At 61.2% G+C, this 15,446-nt stretch overlaps 1 protein-coding gene across 1 annotated transcript; it reads right to left on the reverse strand.

Annotated features, from left to right (window-relative positions):
- Positions 1-4,673: 4,673 nt before the first annotated feature.
- On the reverse strand, positions 4,674-6,101 carry LOC311188086 (ubiquitin carboxyl-terminal hydrolase 17-like protein 6; the record flags this gene model as incomplete). Its single annotated transcript, XM_084259851.1, has 1 exon — positions 4,674-6,101. The coding sequence occupies one exon, from the start codon at positions 6,099-6,101 to the stop codon at positions 4,674-4,676; it is 1,428 nt and encodes a 475-aa protein (XP_084115977.1).
- Positions 6,102-15,446: the final 9,345 nt, after the last annotated feature.

Below are 15,446 nucleotides of genomic sequence, written 5' to 3' on the forward strand. Positions count from 1 at the left end.
GCTATGACTTCATCAGCACAAGCACATTCACAGTCAAGGTAAAGCCTGTGAATGCCATCTGTGCAGCTAAGCCTTCAGTACCTGCCCCAGTCTGAGACGGCACGAGATGACTCACACTGGAGAGAAACCATACGAATGCCGCATCTGTGGGAATGCCTTCATTCAAAGCTCTGACCTTAGAAAGCACAATCTGACTCACACTGGAGAGAAACCGCATGAATGTCAGCTGTGTGGGAAATCCTTCAGTCAGTGTTCTGCCCTTAGACGACACGAGGGAATCCACCATGGAGAGAACATGAGTGTTTTTAGTGAATATTCTGACCTGAGATGACATACAATGATGATTCATTATACTTAAGAGACGTCAACCATAGCTTTAATGTTTAAACACACCAAAGACTCATACATTGAAGGGATACTGCAACTGATGTGGAAGATCCTCTAGTCTTTCGTACTTGACATATGCACATGTATGTGGCCGTGAATACACACGTATGACATCAAAACCTTCAGTCATTGGCCTGACCTTCGATGACCTGAGAGAACTCCTACTGTACATAGAAAGAATGAGGTAGTCTTCAGCCACATTTGTACGTTTGAAACACACTAGAGGCTTGACACAGGTCAGACCGCCTGGGAGTGTCATCCATGTGAACAAATATTCAGCCAAGCACGAGTCACGTAGGCACAAGAAAGCTCAGTGAACGAGTCACTGCTAACCCAGGATGTGAGCGATGAATGTGCTTGAGGATTACCAAGCAATTCACACAGAAGCGATTCAATTAGAAGCCAACAGAACCCTCATTCCCAGAGCCATTCCGTGGCACATAGGAGGAGTCAGATTGTACAGAGCACTCAGTGTCATGAAAGAAGGTTCTCAAACCAAGGAGACGGTAGTCCAAAAACCAAGGAGGAGAAAACTTCAGCTAGATTTCATACCAGATAACGAAATCTAGGAGAAAAATACTCTAAGAATCTTTTAATATGCAAGTTAGCAAATAATTAAGAATAGACATAATTTCCGAGGGATAGGGTGAAATCGCCAAGATAGTCAAGTGGTCTGGGAATACTGAACCGATGCTGGGAGTATGCAGAATTTTGTAAGAAATTAAAGTTTGCAATAGATTTGTAAAGATGTGAGTAAACCGTGTTGCTAAAAAAGTCTAGTGAGCTGAAGATCTGCTTGTCCTTATGCAGCTTTAGGCACCTGTTTAGGTCTGCGCTCCTTGGCACGTGGGCCGAAGTTTTAGCCCAACTCAGAGTCTCTCCCAGCAGCTCCTTCCACACAGCTCATCCCCACGCATCCTCTCTCCTCACTGACATAGCGCTCTCTGTCCTGGCCTGCGGGTGACACAAGATCCTTCACAGGTGCCTGGTTGCTCCAGTGTGCCGTGGCCCTGGCTTGGCGAGGTCATGCGGGGGGCAGTACCAATGACACTGATGTCCACCACTGCGTCAGCACCAGCCCCGGCTCTGTGGGGACAGTTGCAGACTAGAGGCAGGGGTAGCTCAGCACCTCCAGGCCACAGAACACTCCTTGAATTTCTCCATGAAGCCTCTGAATTGGGCTAAGTGGGGGCGGGAGTTCATCGTCCCATGACCATATCCAGTACCTTGACTGGGTGAGTCCTGAGCTCCGCACCCAGTCAGCTCCCCGCCAGTGCTTTCTCCTTCCACAGCAGCTCTGCCAAGAGCACTCAGGCAAGCTGCACCCCCTAAGCTATCACACACCACAGAAGCCCGCAATGTACTGCAGAATGAAAGTTCTCACAAAGGAATTGCACATGCGTCCACTTTGAACAAACCTGAAAACTGAACTCAAGCCTCAAGGGGAAATGTTTCCAAGAGAGAACTCAACTGGTGGGTGCTCTCCCCAACTGCTACCGTCCCCACTCACATCCCGAGACCCTGTGAGTGAACAGTTTTGCCTCACAGTGATAAGCCACTGTTTTCAAACACCCCCCCCCCCAAAGCGATTCTATGGTGCAGCGAGGGTGGAAACAGTCATGTGAGGAGGAGGAACTAAAATTCAACATTCTGGTATCTTGGCTGGAGAGGCAGAGACAAGAGAAGTGTGAAGAAGGGCTTCAGGGAACAAATAAGTCCAGACCCTGGAGACAGACCTCACGGGTTCTCATTTCCACCGTCACAGTCCAGGAGATGCTACTCAGTCTTTTTGTGACTCAGTTTATTCAACTCTAAGGTGGAAATGAGCTGAGGGCTTCATTCTTGGCGTGGCTACGAGGCCACTGCGGTGGACCAGAGGCCGCAGATGGCTCCGGGCAACGGGCACTTCTGTCAAGAGCAGGTAGATCCCCCTGCTGTGTTCCTGCCCCCAGGGGAATGGACAGTAAGAAGCGAACCTCTCAGTTTAATTGGCAACAGCTGATAATGATCAGGCGCTGACAGTTAGCACCAGGCTTTCCTGGCCGGGAATCCCCGGGATGTGCCTGTGGCTTCAGTCTCCTTCCTGGTTTTCTGAATTTGAAACAAGACTTTAAAGCCAAATTGCTGTCTGCTTCCCATCAACAATTGTGTTCAGGTCTGTTAACCTTTGGGGGGTTCATTTATGTAGCGTTCTATTTCTTCCTTCCCCCCTGCACCCCGCCTCCCGTGCGCCCTGGTCCCTCCACTCCCCCGTACCTGGGGGCCTTCTGGGTGCCCATTCGTGCCCAGGAGCTTTTTAAAAGAGCCTGATCAAGGCACCTGCCATGGAAATACCCGGGTGTGTCCGTTTGTTTGTTTTTGTTTGTTTGTTTTTGTTAATTTTGTTTGTGTTTTTGTTTGTTTATGTTTGTTTTCACTTGTTTGTTGTTGTACATTCGTTTTTGTGTGTTTGTTTTGTGGGAAACCCCCCATCCCCCATGGGAGGCAGGAAAACTAACCTGTGGTGCAGAGGCTGCTGGCTGCACCATGGGGGAGGCCCCATCAGATTTCCTGTTGAAAGACAGCATAAGCAACTCTGCTTTAATTCTGAAACTTTTTGTCTGATATAAATGAGCAAAGTACATTAAGTATGTGTGGGAGAGACGGTGTCTCACTGCAGAATTATGAGGCCCGGCGTGGAAGGGAGCAGCAGCCCACACCTGGGCCCTGAGTGCAGGCTTTGGCTATGGCCCGAACAATGATCTGATCACGTCCCCCGCTTTTCTAATGACTGTTGGTCTCCAGAATGGAGCACCCATGGCCGTGATCATCGATTTCTGCAGAATGAAAGCAGCAAAACACAAACAGGTGCCCACTAGGGAGGAAGGTGCGGACATTTGAGTCACGAAGGACACCCCATCTTCAGCTCCTGATCCTCATGACACTACTCAGAACTTTTACCATGACAAATATCATCACAAAAATTATGTCTTAGTAGCGGGCAAAAGCATCTGCAAGAAATGATAAACACATTCTGATTAAAAAAACAATGGGCACACACATGGCACGTATGGTACATTTGATCTTTATTCATCTTTTGGGAAGGATAAGGTAACTTTCCCAAATCACTCAAAATCATTTTCCCTCTTGCCAGATGTCACTAGGTTAATTTTATCGCAGGATTCAACCCCTCCATCTAGTCCTAGATAGCCCTCCCACCACCCACATTCCCTTCTTCAGAGAAAACGAGGGGCTACAGGCAATGCCTGCTATCAGAGAACTTAGAAGTATGCCAAGAAGGCCACTCCCATAAAATACAGCAGGCAGGTGCCCCACCCCCAAGGGTGTCCCCATCAGAGGTGCAGAGGGTAAGTGATCCCTGCAGGAAAGGGCCACAGCTACCACCAGTCATACCCTGGGGCCTTGCTTCAGGGATCCCTGGTGCTTCTCACCCTCCCCCCACCACCCACTCTGCTGTGGCATCTCTAAGCAGACTAAATCCTATCAGGAACTGAACTCCCACGGCGCCACCCAGAAACCACTATGGATCTCTTTCTCAACAGGTCCTCTAGAAGGTTCAGAAGGTAGAAATGCTTTGTGCCCCTTGGGGGACCTCAGCTGTACCGTATCGCTTTGGTCACACACTGTTAATTGAGAGAAACGTACATGCTACATTAAACAGTGTTGTGAGTTCACAGAGAACAGGCACAGGAGAAGGCACCCCATGGTGACTCCATGCACTGGCTCCTGAGGCTCAGGTCCTTCCAGGATGGAGCGCGCTGCCCCCTGCCCGGGGGCACGCCCAACTTGCTAGGTCCAGGTGTCCGTCACGGGTGCCGGGAGGCTCTCCTGCTCCCGCCTTGTACTCCACGCTGCGGGAGAGCGACTCGTTGGATGCAGAACAGGTTTCCATTGGGGACAGCTGAGTAGCTTTGCAGTAAAACTCATCCTAGGACAAGGCTGAGTGTGCTGTGTGGGCCACCTGCGCCCAGGCCAAGGCTCTGCCCTTTCTTCCCCCGCCACAGTTGGAGGATCAGGTGCGACCAAAACTAGGGAACCCCGTGCCAGGAGTGGGATTCCATTGGGCTCCTGCACCTGGCCCACACGGAGCTGGGGAGCGCTTGGGAATCCCATTTCTGCTGGGCAGGGGAAGGAGCAATCCGGGGTCCTGTCCAAGGTGCTGAGGGTGAGGAGCACTGGGTTTGGGTGGCTCTGGCGGGGTGGGTCTCCCCTGGGACACGCAGGATGCTGGGTGTTCATGTGCTCTTGTCACCTCGGCCTGGACGACCGGGGATGGGTGTCGGTGTCTAGAAGGCAAGCAGGACCCTCTGGGCCTTCCTGTTCTTCCCCTTGGTGGCTCTGGTTCTTCCCCCCATGCCAGGGGCTCTGTCCACGGGGGCTGGCCCTTGAGCAGCATGTGCCCAGGCTGAAAGCTGCGGCTGGCCAGTGTCGCACTGGGCAGGACCCGCTCTGGACCCCGCGGGCTGTCTGGGCTGGTGGATCACGACCGCGTCGGCGGGCAGGGCACGGTCCACCTCCCTGAGCTTGAGGGCAGGCTTGGGTCGCTCGTGCTCCTGACGCTTTCTCCACTGGTCCAAGGTGACCGGCCGGGTCGGGGTCTCTCGCGCAGGCTCCTGGGGCTCGGGGACCTCAGGAGGCCTGTCTCCCACAGGCTCCCGATGGGCCTCAGGGAGCAGGTCCACACCTGTGGTGGTCAGCGTTGGGGGTGGCCCACCAGGTGAGTCCTGCTCGCTGGCCCTGTCCAGTTCCTTCTTCTGGATGTAAAAGAGCACGTAGGCCTGTTGGCTCAGGGCAGAGGAGGCATTGCAGGAGGTGACCTGAGAGTCGTCCATGCGATACCACCGGTCCTTCCCAAGCCTCACGTAGCAGAAGTAGTGTCCCTGGTGACACCCCCAGCCTGCGTGGACCAGCACCGCATAGAGTTCGTACTCCAGGGCCCCCGCCTTCTGCTCGGACAGCAAGGCCTGCAGGTCCAGGCGCTGTGGGTAGCGCACGGGCTTGGCCACCTTGCCGCCTGTGGGGCCGCCGAAGCGCTTGAGCATGAGGATGAGGACCTGGGGAGGGGCGTGCAGAGCCAGCGTCTTGGCGGCGGGCCCCCTGTCGCCACAGGCAGCGCAGTGGTACGCGTCGGGCCCGTCCAGGCTCTCCGGCTTCACCAAGTCCTGCAGAGCCTGCTCCACGCTGTCGGCGGCCTGGATGTCCAGGGCGATGTCCAGGTAGGGCTCCAGCGTGGTGGAGACTCCGCAGCAGCGCACGCACTGGATCTGGGACCTCCAGTAGCCCCCGAAGAGCCGCCGCACCAGGGTGCTGTCCTGGGGCTGTGGGTGCGCGGCCGCCAGCTCGCTCACACACCCGCCCTGCATGGCGCCCACGGTGGCCATCAGGAACTCGTGGGCATCTTCCTGGCGCCAGGCATGGAAGCCGGCGAGCAGCTCCTTCACGGGCGACACCACCTCCCCGGGGTGCAGGAGGGCGCGGGAGACGTGCGCCCGCATGGCGCAGAGCGTGCAGGACAGCCGCCGGGGGCAGGAGGGCGCGCGCGGCCGGGACAGCAGGTAGCCGGCCAGCGGGGGCGTGTAGGTCAGGCACTGCAGGGCCGCGTTGGCGTAGCAGGTGTTCCCCAGGTTGCGCAGCCCGGCCCCCACCTGGCCGGGCCCCAGCCAGCGCCCGAGGCGGCCCTGGCAGCCTGTCGTCTCCGCAGGCCCCGGGGCCATGCCGCGCGCGCCTGGCCGGAGGGACGAGCGGCTTCTTGGAGGGGAGGCAGGTCAGCCCTCCCGGGTCCCCGCACCTGGTCCAGAGGCTGCGAGCGCGTCCAGTCCTGAGGCCGAAGCTCCGAGTCGCGGCGAGGTCCGGAGTCTACCCTGCCGGGGTCAGGAAGAGCCGCTGCACGATGCGCGCGTCAGGACTGCTGGCTCCGAATGACCTGTAGGCCCGGCCCGGGCCCCTTTTATAGCCCCTGGCCCCGCCCCGCGACGAGGCCCCGCCCCCGACCCCCACCGGTCACCGGCCTGCTGGGCAGCGCTGGGCGTGGCCCTTCCGGGCCAGCAGCTCCCCGGGGAGTCCGGCGCTGGGTCACACCCCCCCCCCTCCAGTCTGCGGGGCCGGACCTGGCACAGGTGCAGTCTGACGAGGCACTCAGCGCCCCAGCTGCCCACGGCTGGACAGGGACAGTCATCAGGCCCCTTCCGACCCCCTCAGCGTCCTGGGCTCGGGACCCGAATAGGGCTGGGGACGACAAATTGCGGCTCGGACCCTCCACTGGCGTCACCCCACCTGACCCCGCATGTCAGAGCAGCATCAGCACGAGCTGGCAGGGACAGGAGAGGGTCTGAGAAGCCCGGAGTTGGCTCCGGACACCTGTGGGGCTGGGGTGACTCCTCTGGCCGGGGCGCAAAGGGCAGGAGCAGACTCTCGGGGAGCTCGCAGGAGGCCCCGCTGCACTCAGGAGCACCCTGTGGGATGGACACAGGCGGCTACATCATTCATTCCCAAGGATTCGGGATTAAAAAATATCTTCAAGGGAAGCTGCACACTCAAGACAGACGTGACAAGGTTTCTCTGATCGGTCCCAGGAGGTCCGGACGCTGAGCCGAGGGCCTGGCCTGGGCCTGCGAGGTGGGAAGATGCAGAGCGGGTGTTGGGGAGACAGAGGCACTCGGGACCCGCCTTCCTCACAGTGGGGCGGGCGCTGGCCGGGACAGACAGGATCCACTCAGTGTCCACCGCGGGCCCTGGGAGGCCCCTGCAGCCGAAGGTGCTGGGTGTGGCCACATGGCCCAGGGACGCCTGGAGCCACAACCCCCGCCCCAGGGGTGAGGGGCAGTGATTGAGGGAGGGAGGCACAGCGCTCCCTGGAGAGGCCCCAGGGCGTGACCTCTGGCACCTGCTTCCGGGGTGGCCCCTGGGATATTGCCCTCAGAACCGGGATGTGGCAGGGGGGATGTGGGGGGGCTGGGCTGCCGCCGTTTTGTGGAGGGCTCGGGTTAGGGGGGCGCTGTGGCCCGGGCTGTCCCCCCGTGGGCGCTGGCAGGAAGGAAGTGGGTGGGCAGGCAGCCCTTGTGTCTGCACCCCTGGCAGTGAAATCCGGCCTGAAATCTGGCCGAGGCCCCGCGTCCTCTCGGGCTTCCCTTGGTGGAAGCAGCGTCGGCTTTGCCCAGCCCCACTGCAGCCCCCACACCTAGACCCGCGCGCGCTCAGGAATCCGGAGCGTGTCCCCCTCACCCCGGGGCTCCGGGGTGCGCCCGGATGCGCCCGTCCCAGCATGCGCCTCATGACCGTCGGGGGGTGAAGCAGAGGTCAGCCCAAGCCCCACCGCGCTTTCTCAGGGCGCCCTGGAGCCTAGGGCTGGGGGGTCGTGCGTGCCCACGGAGAGGGTCACCCGGCGCCAGACTCCCATGGAGATGCCAGCCCGGAGGGGCCACGCCCAGCGCTGCCCATCAGGCTGGTGACCCAGGAAGGGGGGGTCGGGGGCTTCAGGGCGAGCGGGGCCAGGGGCTATAAAGGAGGCGCGGGCCGGGCCTGCAGGTATTTGGATCAACCCCGGCCCGTCCCAGGAGGGGGGTCGCTGGGGATGGGGCAGCGTTGGGTGGCCCAGGTGTGTCCCCTGACTTTCCTCTTCCATCGCACCCTGTGCTGCGGGGGTGGTGGGCGAGGGAGGCGGCCAGTCGTTATGACAGGTCCTGGGCATGACGTGCCGACGAAAAGGGGGGCCCTGGGGAAGGGGGGTGCTGTGTCCTCACTAGCCCGGTCTGGAGCTCGGAGAGGGCCTGGTTGGCGCCAGGGTGTCCTGCTGCAGCCGCGAGATGGCTGCGCCTGGCTGGCGTCCCGCCCCTTTCCTCCCACCCCGGCTGCTCAACCCCGACGTCCTGAGCCACGGGGACCCCGTGACAGCGGGGGAGACAGACCCCGAGGATTCCCGGGCGTGCGCTGGGGCTCCCTCAGGGGGCTGGCTGCCCCCGGGCCTCCAGAGCGCTGGAGCCGCGGCCGCGGGAGCCGCCCTGTCCTTCCCCTGCCCAGCCTGGTGCGGCCAGCACCGGGCAGCCTCCTGCTGGGGGCTGGACTCTAATAAGACGGTGTCTCACCAGCTCCTCTTCACTCTCAGTAACACACTCTTGTGTGCAAATGAGTGAGTGTGGGGGGATGTGTGCCAACGCACTCGCGACGCGTGGAAGGTAAAGCCCGACACAAATTTCACTTTCAAAGACTTTACTAAGAGCAGGAAACTGATTCGTGTTCGGCTCAAAACAAGCGGGGGAAGGTGCCCGACGATCCCTCGGCCACCACCACCCCGGCCACATGTCAGCGCGGGGTGGGGGGCAGGGGCAGGGCGCCCTCCGCACGCCCTGGGCCCACCCCAGGGACTCCCCCAGATTCACACAGTGAAGCCCAGGCTGGACCCGATTCTGCTTCACCCCACAGGGAAGCCAGAGAGACCCTCCCTCGCCCAAGCCCAGGGCACTCAGGCCCAGTGCTCCTCCCCCTCGGGGTCCCTGCCCAGGTGCAGAGTTGGGGTGACCACGCCCCCAGAAAGGTGTCAAGGGTCCTGCGCCGAGGCCGCCCTTCAGCGTCCCTGGTGCTCCCCACCACCACCCGCCCTGCGGTGGCAGCTCCTCCAGGAGAGCGATTCCCACGGGCCCCCCCAGGATGGCCGGGTCCTTGGCCTCGGACACGCACAGATGGCGTCAGAAGGGGGAGACCCCGCGGGGGCCCTGGGGTCCTCTGGCTGCCGGAATGAGGGCCTGCCGGGGGCGGTTTTGGGCTCAGACTCTTAAGGGTCTCCACGGGGAGCTGTGCGGGAGGGAACGGGGGCGCTGCGCGATGTGCTGCTCGGAGAAGAGAGACGCGAACCCGTGTGCGTTTCAGGGCACTTTATTAATAGACGAGAGTGGGGCGCAGGCCCCCGACGGCTGCGCTCCAGGAAGAGCCAAAGGCACAGGGAGCCCCCATCCCAGGCCGCAGACAGGAGCCTCGCGCTCGCGGCGGTGAGCAGAGTCTGCAGTGAACCCACCCACGAGGGTGCGCGGCAGCGAGCTGTGGCGTCGCTGGGTCCCCGCCTGTCACGGGGCATCCTCGGGGCGCCTGCGGGCCAGGGTCCGCGGCCAGGGCGTCTCAGTCCCCATCGCTGTCCTCAGAGGAGGAAGACACCAGCAGATCCTCGTGGAGGACGCTGCGCGGGGCAGGCGGGGCGGCGCCCTCGGGGCTGCAGCGGGTGGGGGTGCTCTGCGGCGGAGGGGGCGGGGGGCAGGCGGCCTTGAACCTGCAGCTCCACTGGCCGTGCTGCCGTCTGCTGAGGACCAAGGTGAGGGCCGGGCGGGGCGGGCTGCAGGGCCGGGAGTCTGGGCGCTCGGGGCCGTAGGCAGGGCGCGGGGGCTCAGCGCTGGGGGCCGGGGCCCCCTGGGTGGCCAGCGGGGCTGTGCAGGACCCATGTTCCGGGAGGCCTGGTGGGGGAGGCAGGGTTGGCTCAGGCCCCACGTCTGCGCCATCACTGTCCTCCTGGGGGTGCTGGGCCGGGCCCAGCCTGGCTTTCTTCGGGGGCTTCTGTGGAGCAGGACTGGGGGCGGCTCTCTTGCCTGGGGCCTCGGGGCTGAGGGAGGAGCCCTGGGGCCCCCACTTCAGGGCAGGCTGAGGGTCGGAGGCTGAGGGTACCTCGACCTCGAGGAGATTGGGGTGTGTCCAGGGGTGGGGGCCGGGAGCCAGGGCCTGATGCTGAGCGACACCCCGCGGTGTGTCCAGAGACGGGGGCCCAGGGGAGGGAGCCCCGCCCTGCATCTCCCTCAGGGCGGTGGGTGAGAAGCCCCCCGGGGCGGGCCGGCCGCTGAGACACCCCTGGACGCCGCTGCGTGTCTTCTGCGAGCTCGAGGGCTGCCGTCCCCAGGGCAGGTCCGGGCCGCGCTTCTGGGTGGGGTGGACAGGCAGGGGCCGGCTCGGGTGCTGTGGGGACACGAGGGAGAGGGACGTGAGCTCCCCCCCCGCTCCGGTCAGCAGCGCAGCGCGCGGCGAGGGAACCACAGCGGCCCAGGCGCAGGGGCGGCGCGGGAGCAGGGACACTCACCCGCGCGTCCTCCCAGGGGGCTGCGGCTGCCCGCCCGCCCTGCGCCGGGCCTGGTGTGCTCCTGGGAGGCTTCTGCGGGAGGGTGCCCCACTGCTGCTCCTGCCTGCGGGGAGAAACGCCATTAAGCAGAGTTTCCTGAGCCCAAGAGGGTGTGGGCAGTGTCCCCCCTCCATCCCCCGGCTTCCGGGATGGTCAGGAAGGCCCTGGCCACCCCACTGTCCTCCCGCCTTGGAGCTTCTCCCCACTGCTGGGCGCCCACGGACTCCCTTTGGACCCCCCTGAACCCCCCCCGTGCTGTCCACTGGTGCAGGTGCCCTTTGCCCCCCTCACCCGCGTGGGCCCCCAGGAGATCAGGGGCCCCTCAGCATGGAGGCCAGAGGATCCTGGCCTGTGGCGCTGCCCCCTCCACCTGTGCTGGCCCGGGCCTAGCTGTGCCCACAGGGGAGGGGTAGGTCACAGCGACCTTGACCGGAGCTGGGGGACCCGCCAGCTGCCCGCATGTACCTACCTCAGTGCCCGTGCAACCTCCCGCACGGTCCGGCTGCCAGTCTGGGGCTTCCGTGCCAGGTGCCCGTACCACGGGTTCTGGTTCTCCTTGCCTTGCAGGGAGCCCAAAGCCTGGGGCGCCAGGGCCCCCTGCCAGCACCTGATGGGGCACCTGGGGCTGGCAGCCTTGTGCCCAAAGGCTCCGCAGTCCTTGCACTTCACCTGCGGGTAGGAGGGACACGGGGTCAGGGCCTCACAGTCACATGCAGGGGCAGGGATCGGGGAAGGGGCTGTGGGGGGCAGGAGAGGCAGAGTGGGGGCCTCCCCCAGGGTCTGAGGGAGGGGCTGGAGGGGAAGGGAGGGCGCAGGTGGCTGACCGCACTGGGCACCGGGGCGAGCGGGGGCCGCAGTTGCAGGGACAGGGGGAGGAGCTGACTGGGGGTGCGGGGCCCGCCCTGGAGCACCTGGCGGTGCTGGGGCGGGGGGGCCTGAGCTGTGCAGACAGCATGAGGGGCGCCTGCCCTGTGCTCGACCTGGTGGGCGCGACAAGGTCCTGAACTTACCCGAGGATCCTCCTCCACTGTTGGGGGTGCTGTCTGCACCCCGGGTCCTGCCCGCGGGGCCATCCCTCTCTGGGTGCTCACCGGGCGGAGGACCCCAGCTGGGCTGGGCCTTCCCGCCATCGGACAGGCCGCCTGGAGCTTCATCCCGCTGTCCCCGGGCCCGACGGTGGGTGACCTGGACAAGAGACAAGGCAAGTGTCAGTGGGCTCAGGAGCTCCCGCCTCCTCCGCCACAGCCTCTGCCTGGGGTGAGTCCCGGACACCGGGGGCCACAGGACTTACCTCAGGGCCTCTCCTGCCCACCCTGTGGGCCCTCACAGCCCCTCCCCCTGCACACCCCGACCCAGGACTCACCACCGACCTCCCACGCCCCGTTCCAACCATCTCGGTGCACAGGTGCCCGTGTGTGGGAGCCCAGCCCAGGCGGCAGCACAGCAAGCCCTGCCACCTCACAACCCCCTTGGAGTCTGTGCCAGGGAGCCAGGAGGGTCCCCTGGCAAGGCTGACTCAGCCTCGGGGCACAGTGCTTGTGGGTAAACCCCTCTGCCCCCACTGAAAACACCCCTCACCCCTCTATCACTGGCTGCGCCATCAGAGGACCCCCCAGAGGGGGAACTCACCTGAGGCCGCGGGGTTGCTCCGTGGGTCAGGAGATGCTCGGGTGGGGCTGGACCAGGTGCACTGTCGGTGGGCAGCGTCCTGGAGGCCGGAGCAGGTGGGACTGGGCAGGAGTGGTCCCAGGCCTGCCGTTTATGCTGTCCCCGGCGTCACGTGACCCAGCAGGTCTTCCCTCCCATCAATCACTGCCCCTCACCCCTGTGCAGGTGGTTGTGGCCACACCCAGCCCTTCCGGCTGCAGGTGCCTCCCGGGGGCCTGTGGTGGACACTGAGTGAACTCCTGTCTGTCCCGGCCAGCGCCCGCGGCCCTGTGAGGATGGCGGGGGCCCCCGAGGGGCTCTGTCTCCCTGGGCCACCTGCTTCTATCGGGGAGTGCTTGTGGGTCGGTCATCCTGGGAATGTGACTCTTGCTACTGGAAAGACGGAGACCATCGTGGTGATGTCCTGGGAGACGTTCCCCTGGGTACCAGGGACGGTGTCAGGGGACAGCACTTCCCAGGCCTTGGCAAGATCATGGGGCCCTTTTAGCGAGTTTCCTTTGGCCTCGCGCCTCGACACTGTGTGTCGTTTCCAGCCGCTCCCAGGGGAGCTGGTAGTTTGGGGGCTTTGTCTTAGTTGAGTACAATTTGCAGGACTGCGCGGGGCACCGCCTCTGTGGCTCGGCCAGGCAGGATACCTGAGCGATATATGACGTGTGGCCTTAGAAGTGACTCTGCCTCCATTTATCTCCAGTCAGAAGCGGGACCGAAGCCAAAGAGCTTTCTCAGGCCGGGAACACGGTGCTGCTCTTTGAGGTGGCTCCAGGCTGCCCCCAGGGCCGGAGACAGATGCTCAGGTGCCACCAACATCTTTAAACAAGACTTGGTGAATGTTGCCCCTGGCCTGATGGGCTAAAAATTGCCTCTAAGGCTTGGAGAGTGAGAGGGGGCGGCGGGGCGCCGGAGTAGGGCCGGGCTGCTAAGGGTGGACGCGGGTTTGGAGGAAGGAGAGATGCAGCAAGGGCTGCGCGTCTCCTGGGGAGGAAGCCTCACAGAGCGGTTGCCCGGAGATGACCTCACGCCAGCCGTGAGCTGCATTTGCAACAGCTTGCATTGTTTTGAAAAGGTTCAATTTCCCACAAATTACTTCATTCAACATCCTCAGCCACTGCCTTCAGCTCACTGATGTCCTTTTCTCCTATGTGCAATCTCGCTGGAGCGTTTTCCATGCTGCTTTTAGGTTTGCTACCTCGTTGTTAGAATATCAGTGTTGACCAAATGTAAGGAATTCCTTCAGATTTCCCTTCCTCCATGACACCGGGGGTGTTTGGAATCGCCTCAACCAGACGCATGTCAGAGATGCTCCGTGAATCAAGAATTTCTGTTGATCTTACACGGAACAGTCCCCCAGTCTGAACTGTCTGTCGGGACTCTTGGTCCTGCTTCAAAGACTCTTTTATACCCCGAGGTGTTTTATCCTCTTCTTGCTGTTTGAACCTTTGCTCCTTCGATGGCTTTTCTTGAGCACGTCAGGCTGGTAGGTGGCTGAATCTTAGTTCACAGTGATTGTGAGACTAGCGTTTCTCCCGAGCGGAGCTTGCCCAGGATGGAAATAATTTTAGAAGAATGAGGTGCACCGTGCACAAGTCCTCCAGACATGTCAAAGTTTGGAGCTGCTGGTGACACCGTCCCCACGGCTCTGCTTGCAGCGTGCCTGCACCTGTGATGTCAGGTTGGCGAGCGGCACACTGACAGCCCATCTGTGTATGTGCGAAACCACCAGTCACTGCTCTGATCTGGGAGAACTCACCTGCAAACCTGACCTCTTGACTGCTGATAAGGGGGTAGAAGGATCCTCCCTGCTCACCCCAGGACTGCAGTGCTGATTCATGCAGTGTGAGAGCCCTTGGAGGGTTTTAAAATTCATGCTGGGACTGGATTTTGCTTCTGCTTTATCATGCACTGTCCACCAGGCAGGTGACCACCTACAGGCCTGCGAGACTCTCCCTTCAGGGCTGGGTCCCCTGGTGTCTCCGAAGGGAGGAGCGGTGGCTGAAGTCTCTCCCGCCCAGCGGACACGCGTGCGGCCGCTCTCCAGGGTGGGTCTCTCATGGCTTCTAAGGTGAGCGCGTTGACTGAAGGCTTTCCGCAGCGGCGGCCCTCGTGGGGTTTCTCGCCTGTGTGTGTTCTGCCGGGGCGCCGGAGCTCAGAGCCGTGATGGAAGGCCTCCCCGCAGAGCAGACGCTTGTGTGGTGTTTCTCCACTGTGAATTCTGTTGTGCTGGCTAAGGCCAGAGCTTTGGCTGAAGGATTTCCCGCCCTGTGGACAGGCATCCTGCTTCTCTGCAGGGCGGATTTTTTCGTGGCTTCTAAGGTAAGAAAAATGACTGAACGCCTTCTCACATGCGCGGCATTTAGAGGGTTTCTCCACAGTGTGAGTTTTCTCTTGCTGTTCACAGTGAGAGCTGTGTCTGAACACTTTCTCACGCGAATGGCGTGCGTGTGGTCTGCTACCTCGTCGTCGGGTCTGGGTGTTATTGAGGCTTCTAAGGTCAGAGCTTTGCAAACCTTTGTGCCCACCTCAATGACAGTTACATGTTTTTTCTGCAGTGTGCTGTCCGGGCCAGCCGCGCAAATCAATGCGGTACCCTGGGGAGGAAGCAGGGGCTTGGTATGGGACAGGGGTACGCGAGGAGTGGAGACAAAGCCAGGATCATCACCAGTCTCGTTTATTCAGGAATGTGTACAATGTTATATAGGGTTCAGAGGAGGAGGTCTCTCGTTATCTCAAACAAGGACAGACCACCAATGGAAACAAGCCACAAGGAGCAAGCAGGGGGAAGGGGTGAGTCATCACAATAGGAAACTTGAAACCTTCACTGGAGCTAACATTCAGTACCTGCTTCAGGCAAGAACCCGGATGTTCAGGTCTGGGCCCCAGGTCTGGGCCCCGACAGATCCTCCTTTTCTATTATTTCTAATGAGAGAGCAAAAAGACAAAAACCCCTCGGGGACTGCGCCTGTCTTAGGTCGTGGGGAGTCACAGACTTGTGGCGATTTAGCACCTCAATCCTTTTGAATCTGCCCCCGATCTTACCCGTCATTGGCTGACCAGTCCATCGCACAGGGGAAGGGGGTCTTATTTCTTCAGACTGAGCATAGGTCTGAGTAAGAGCCTCCCTTATGTCGCATCTCCAACTTATGGTAATGTACCTGAATGGGTTTTGCCTGAAGGGCCTGAATCTGTTGTCTTACAAAGGTGATTATTTTGTTAAAAATGTAAGGACCCACCACAACCAATGTCAAAAGGGTTAATAGGGGACCCATGAGGGGAAGAAGGTAGGGTAAGAGTCCATTGAGACCAG

The sequence above is a fragment of the Talpa europaea genome, assembly GCF_964194135.1.
Source record: "Talpa europaea genome assembly, contig: HAP1_SCAFFOLD_173, whole genome shotgun sequence".
NCBI lineage: Eukaryota > Metazoa > Chordata > Mammalia > Eulipotyphla > Talpidae > Talpa > Talpa europaea.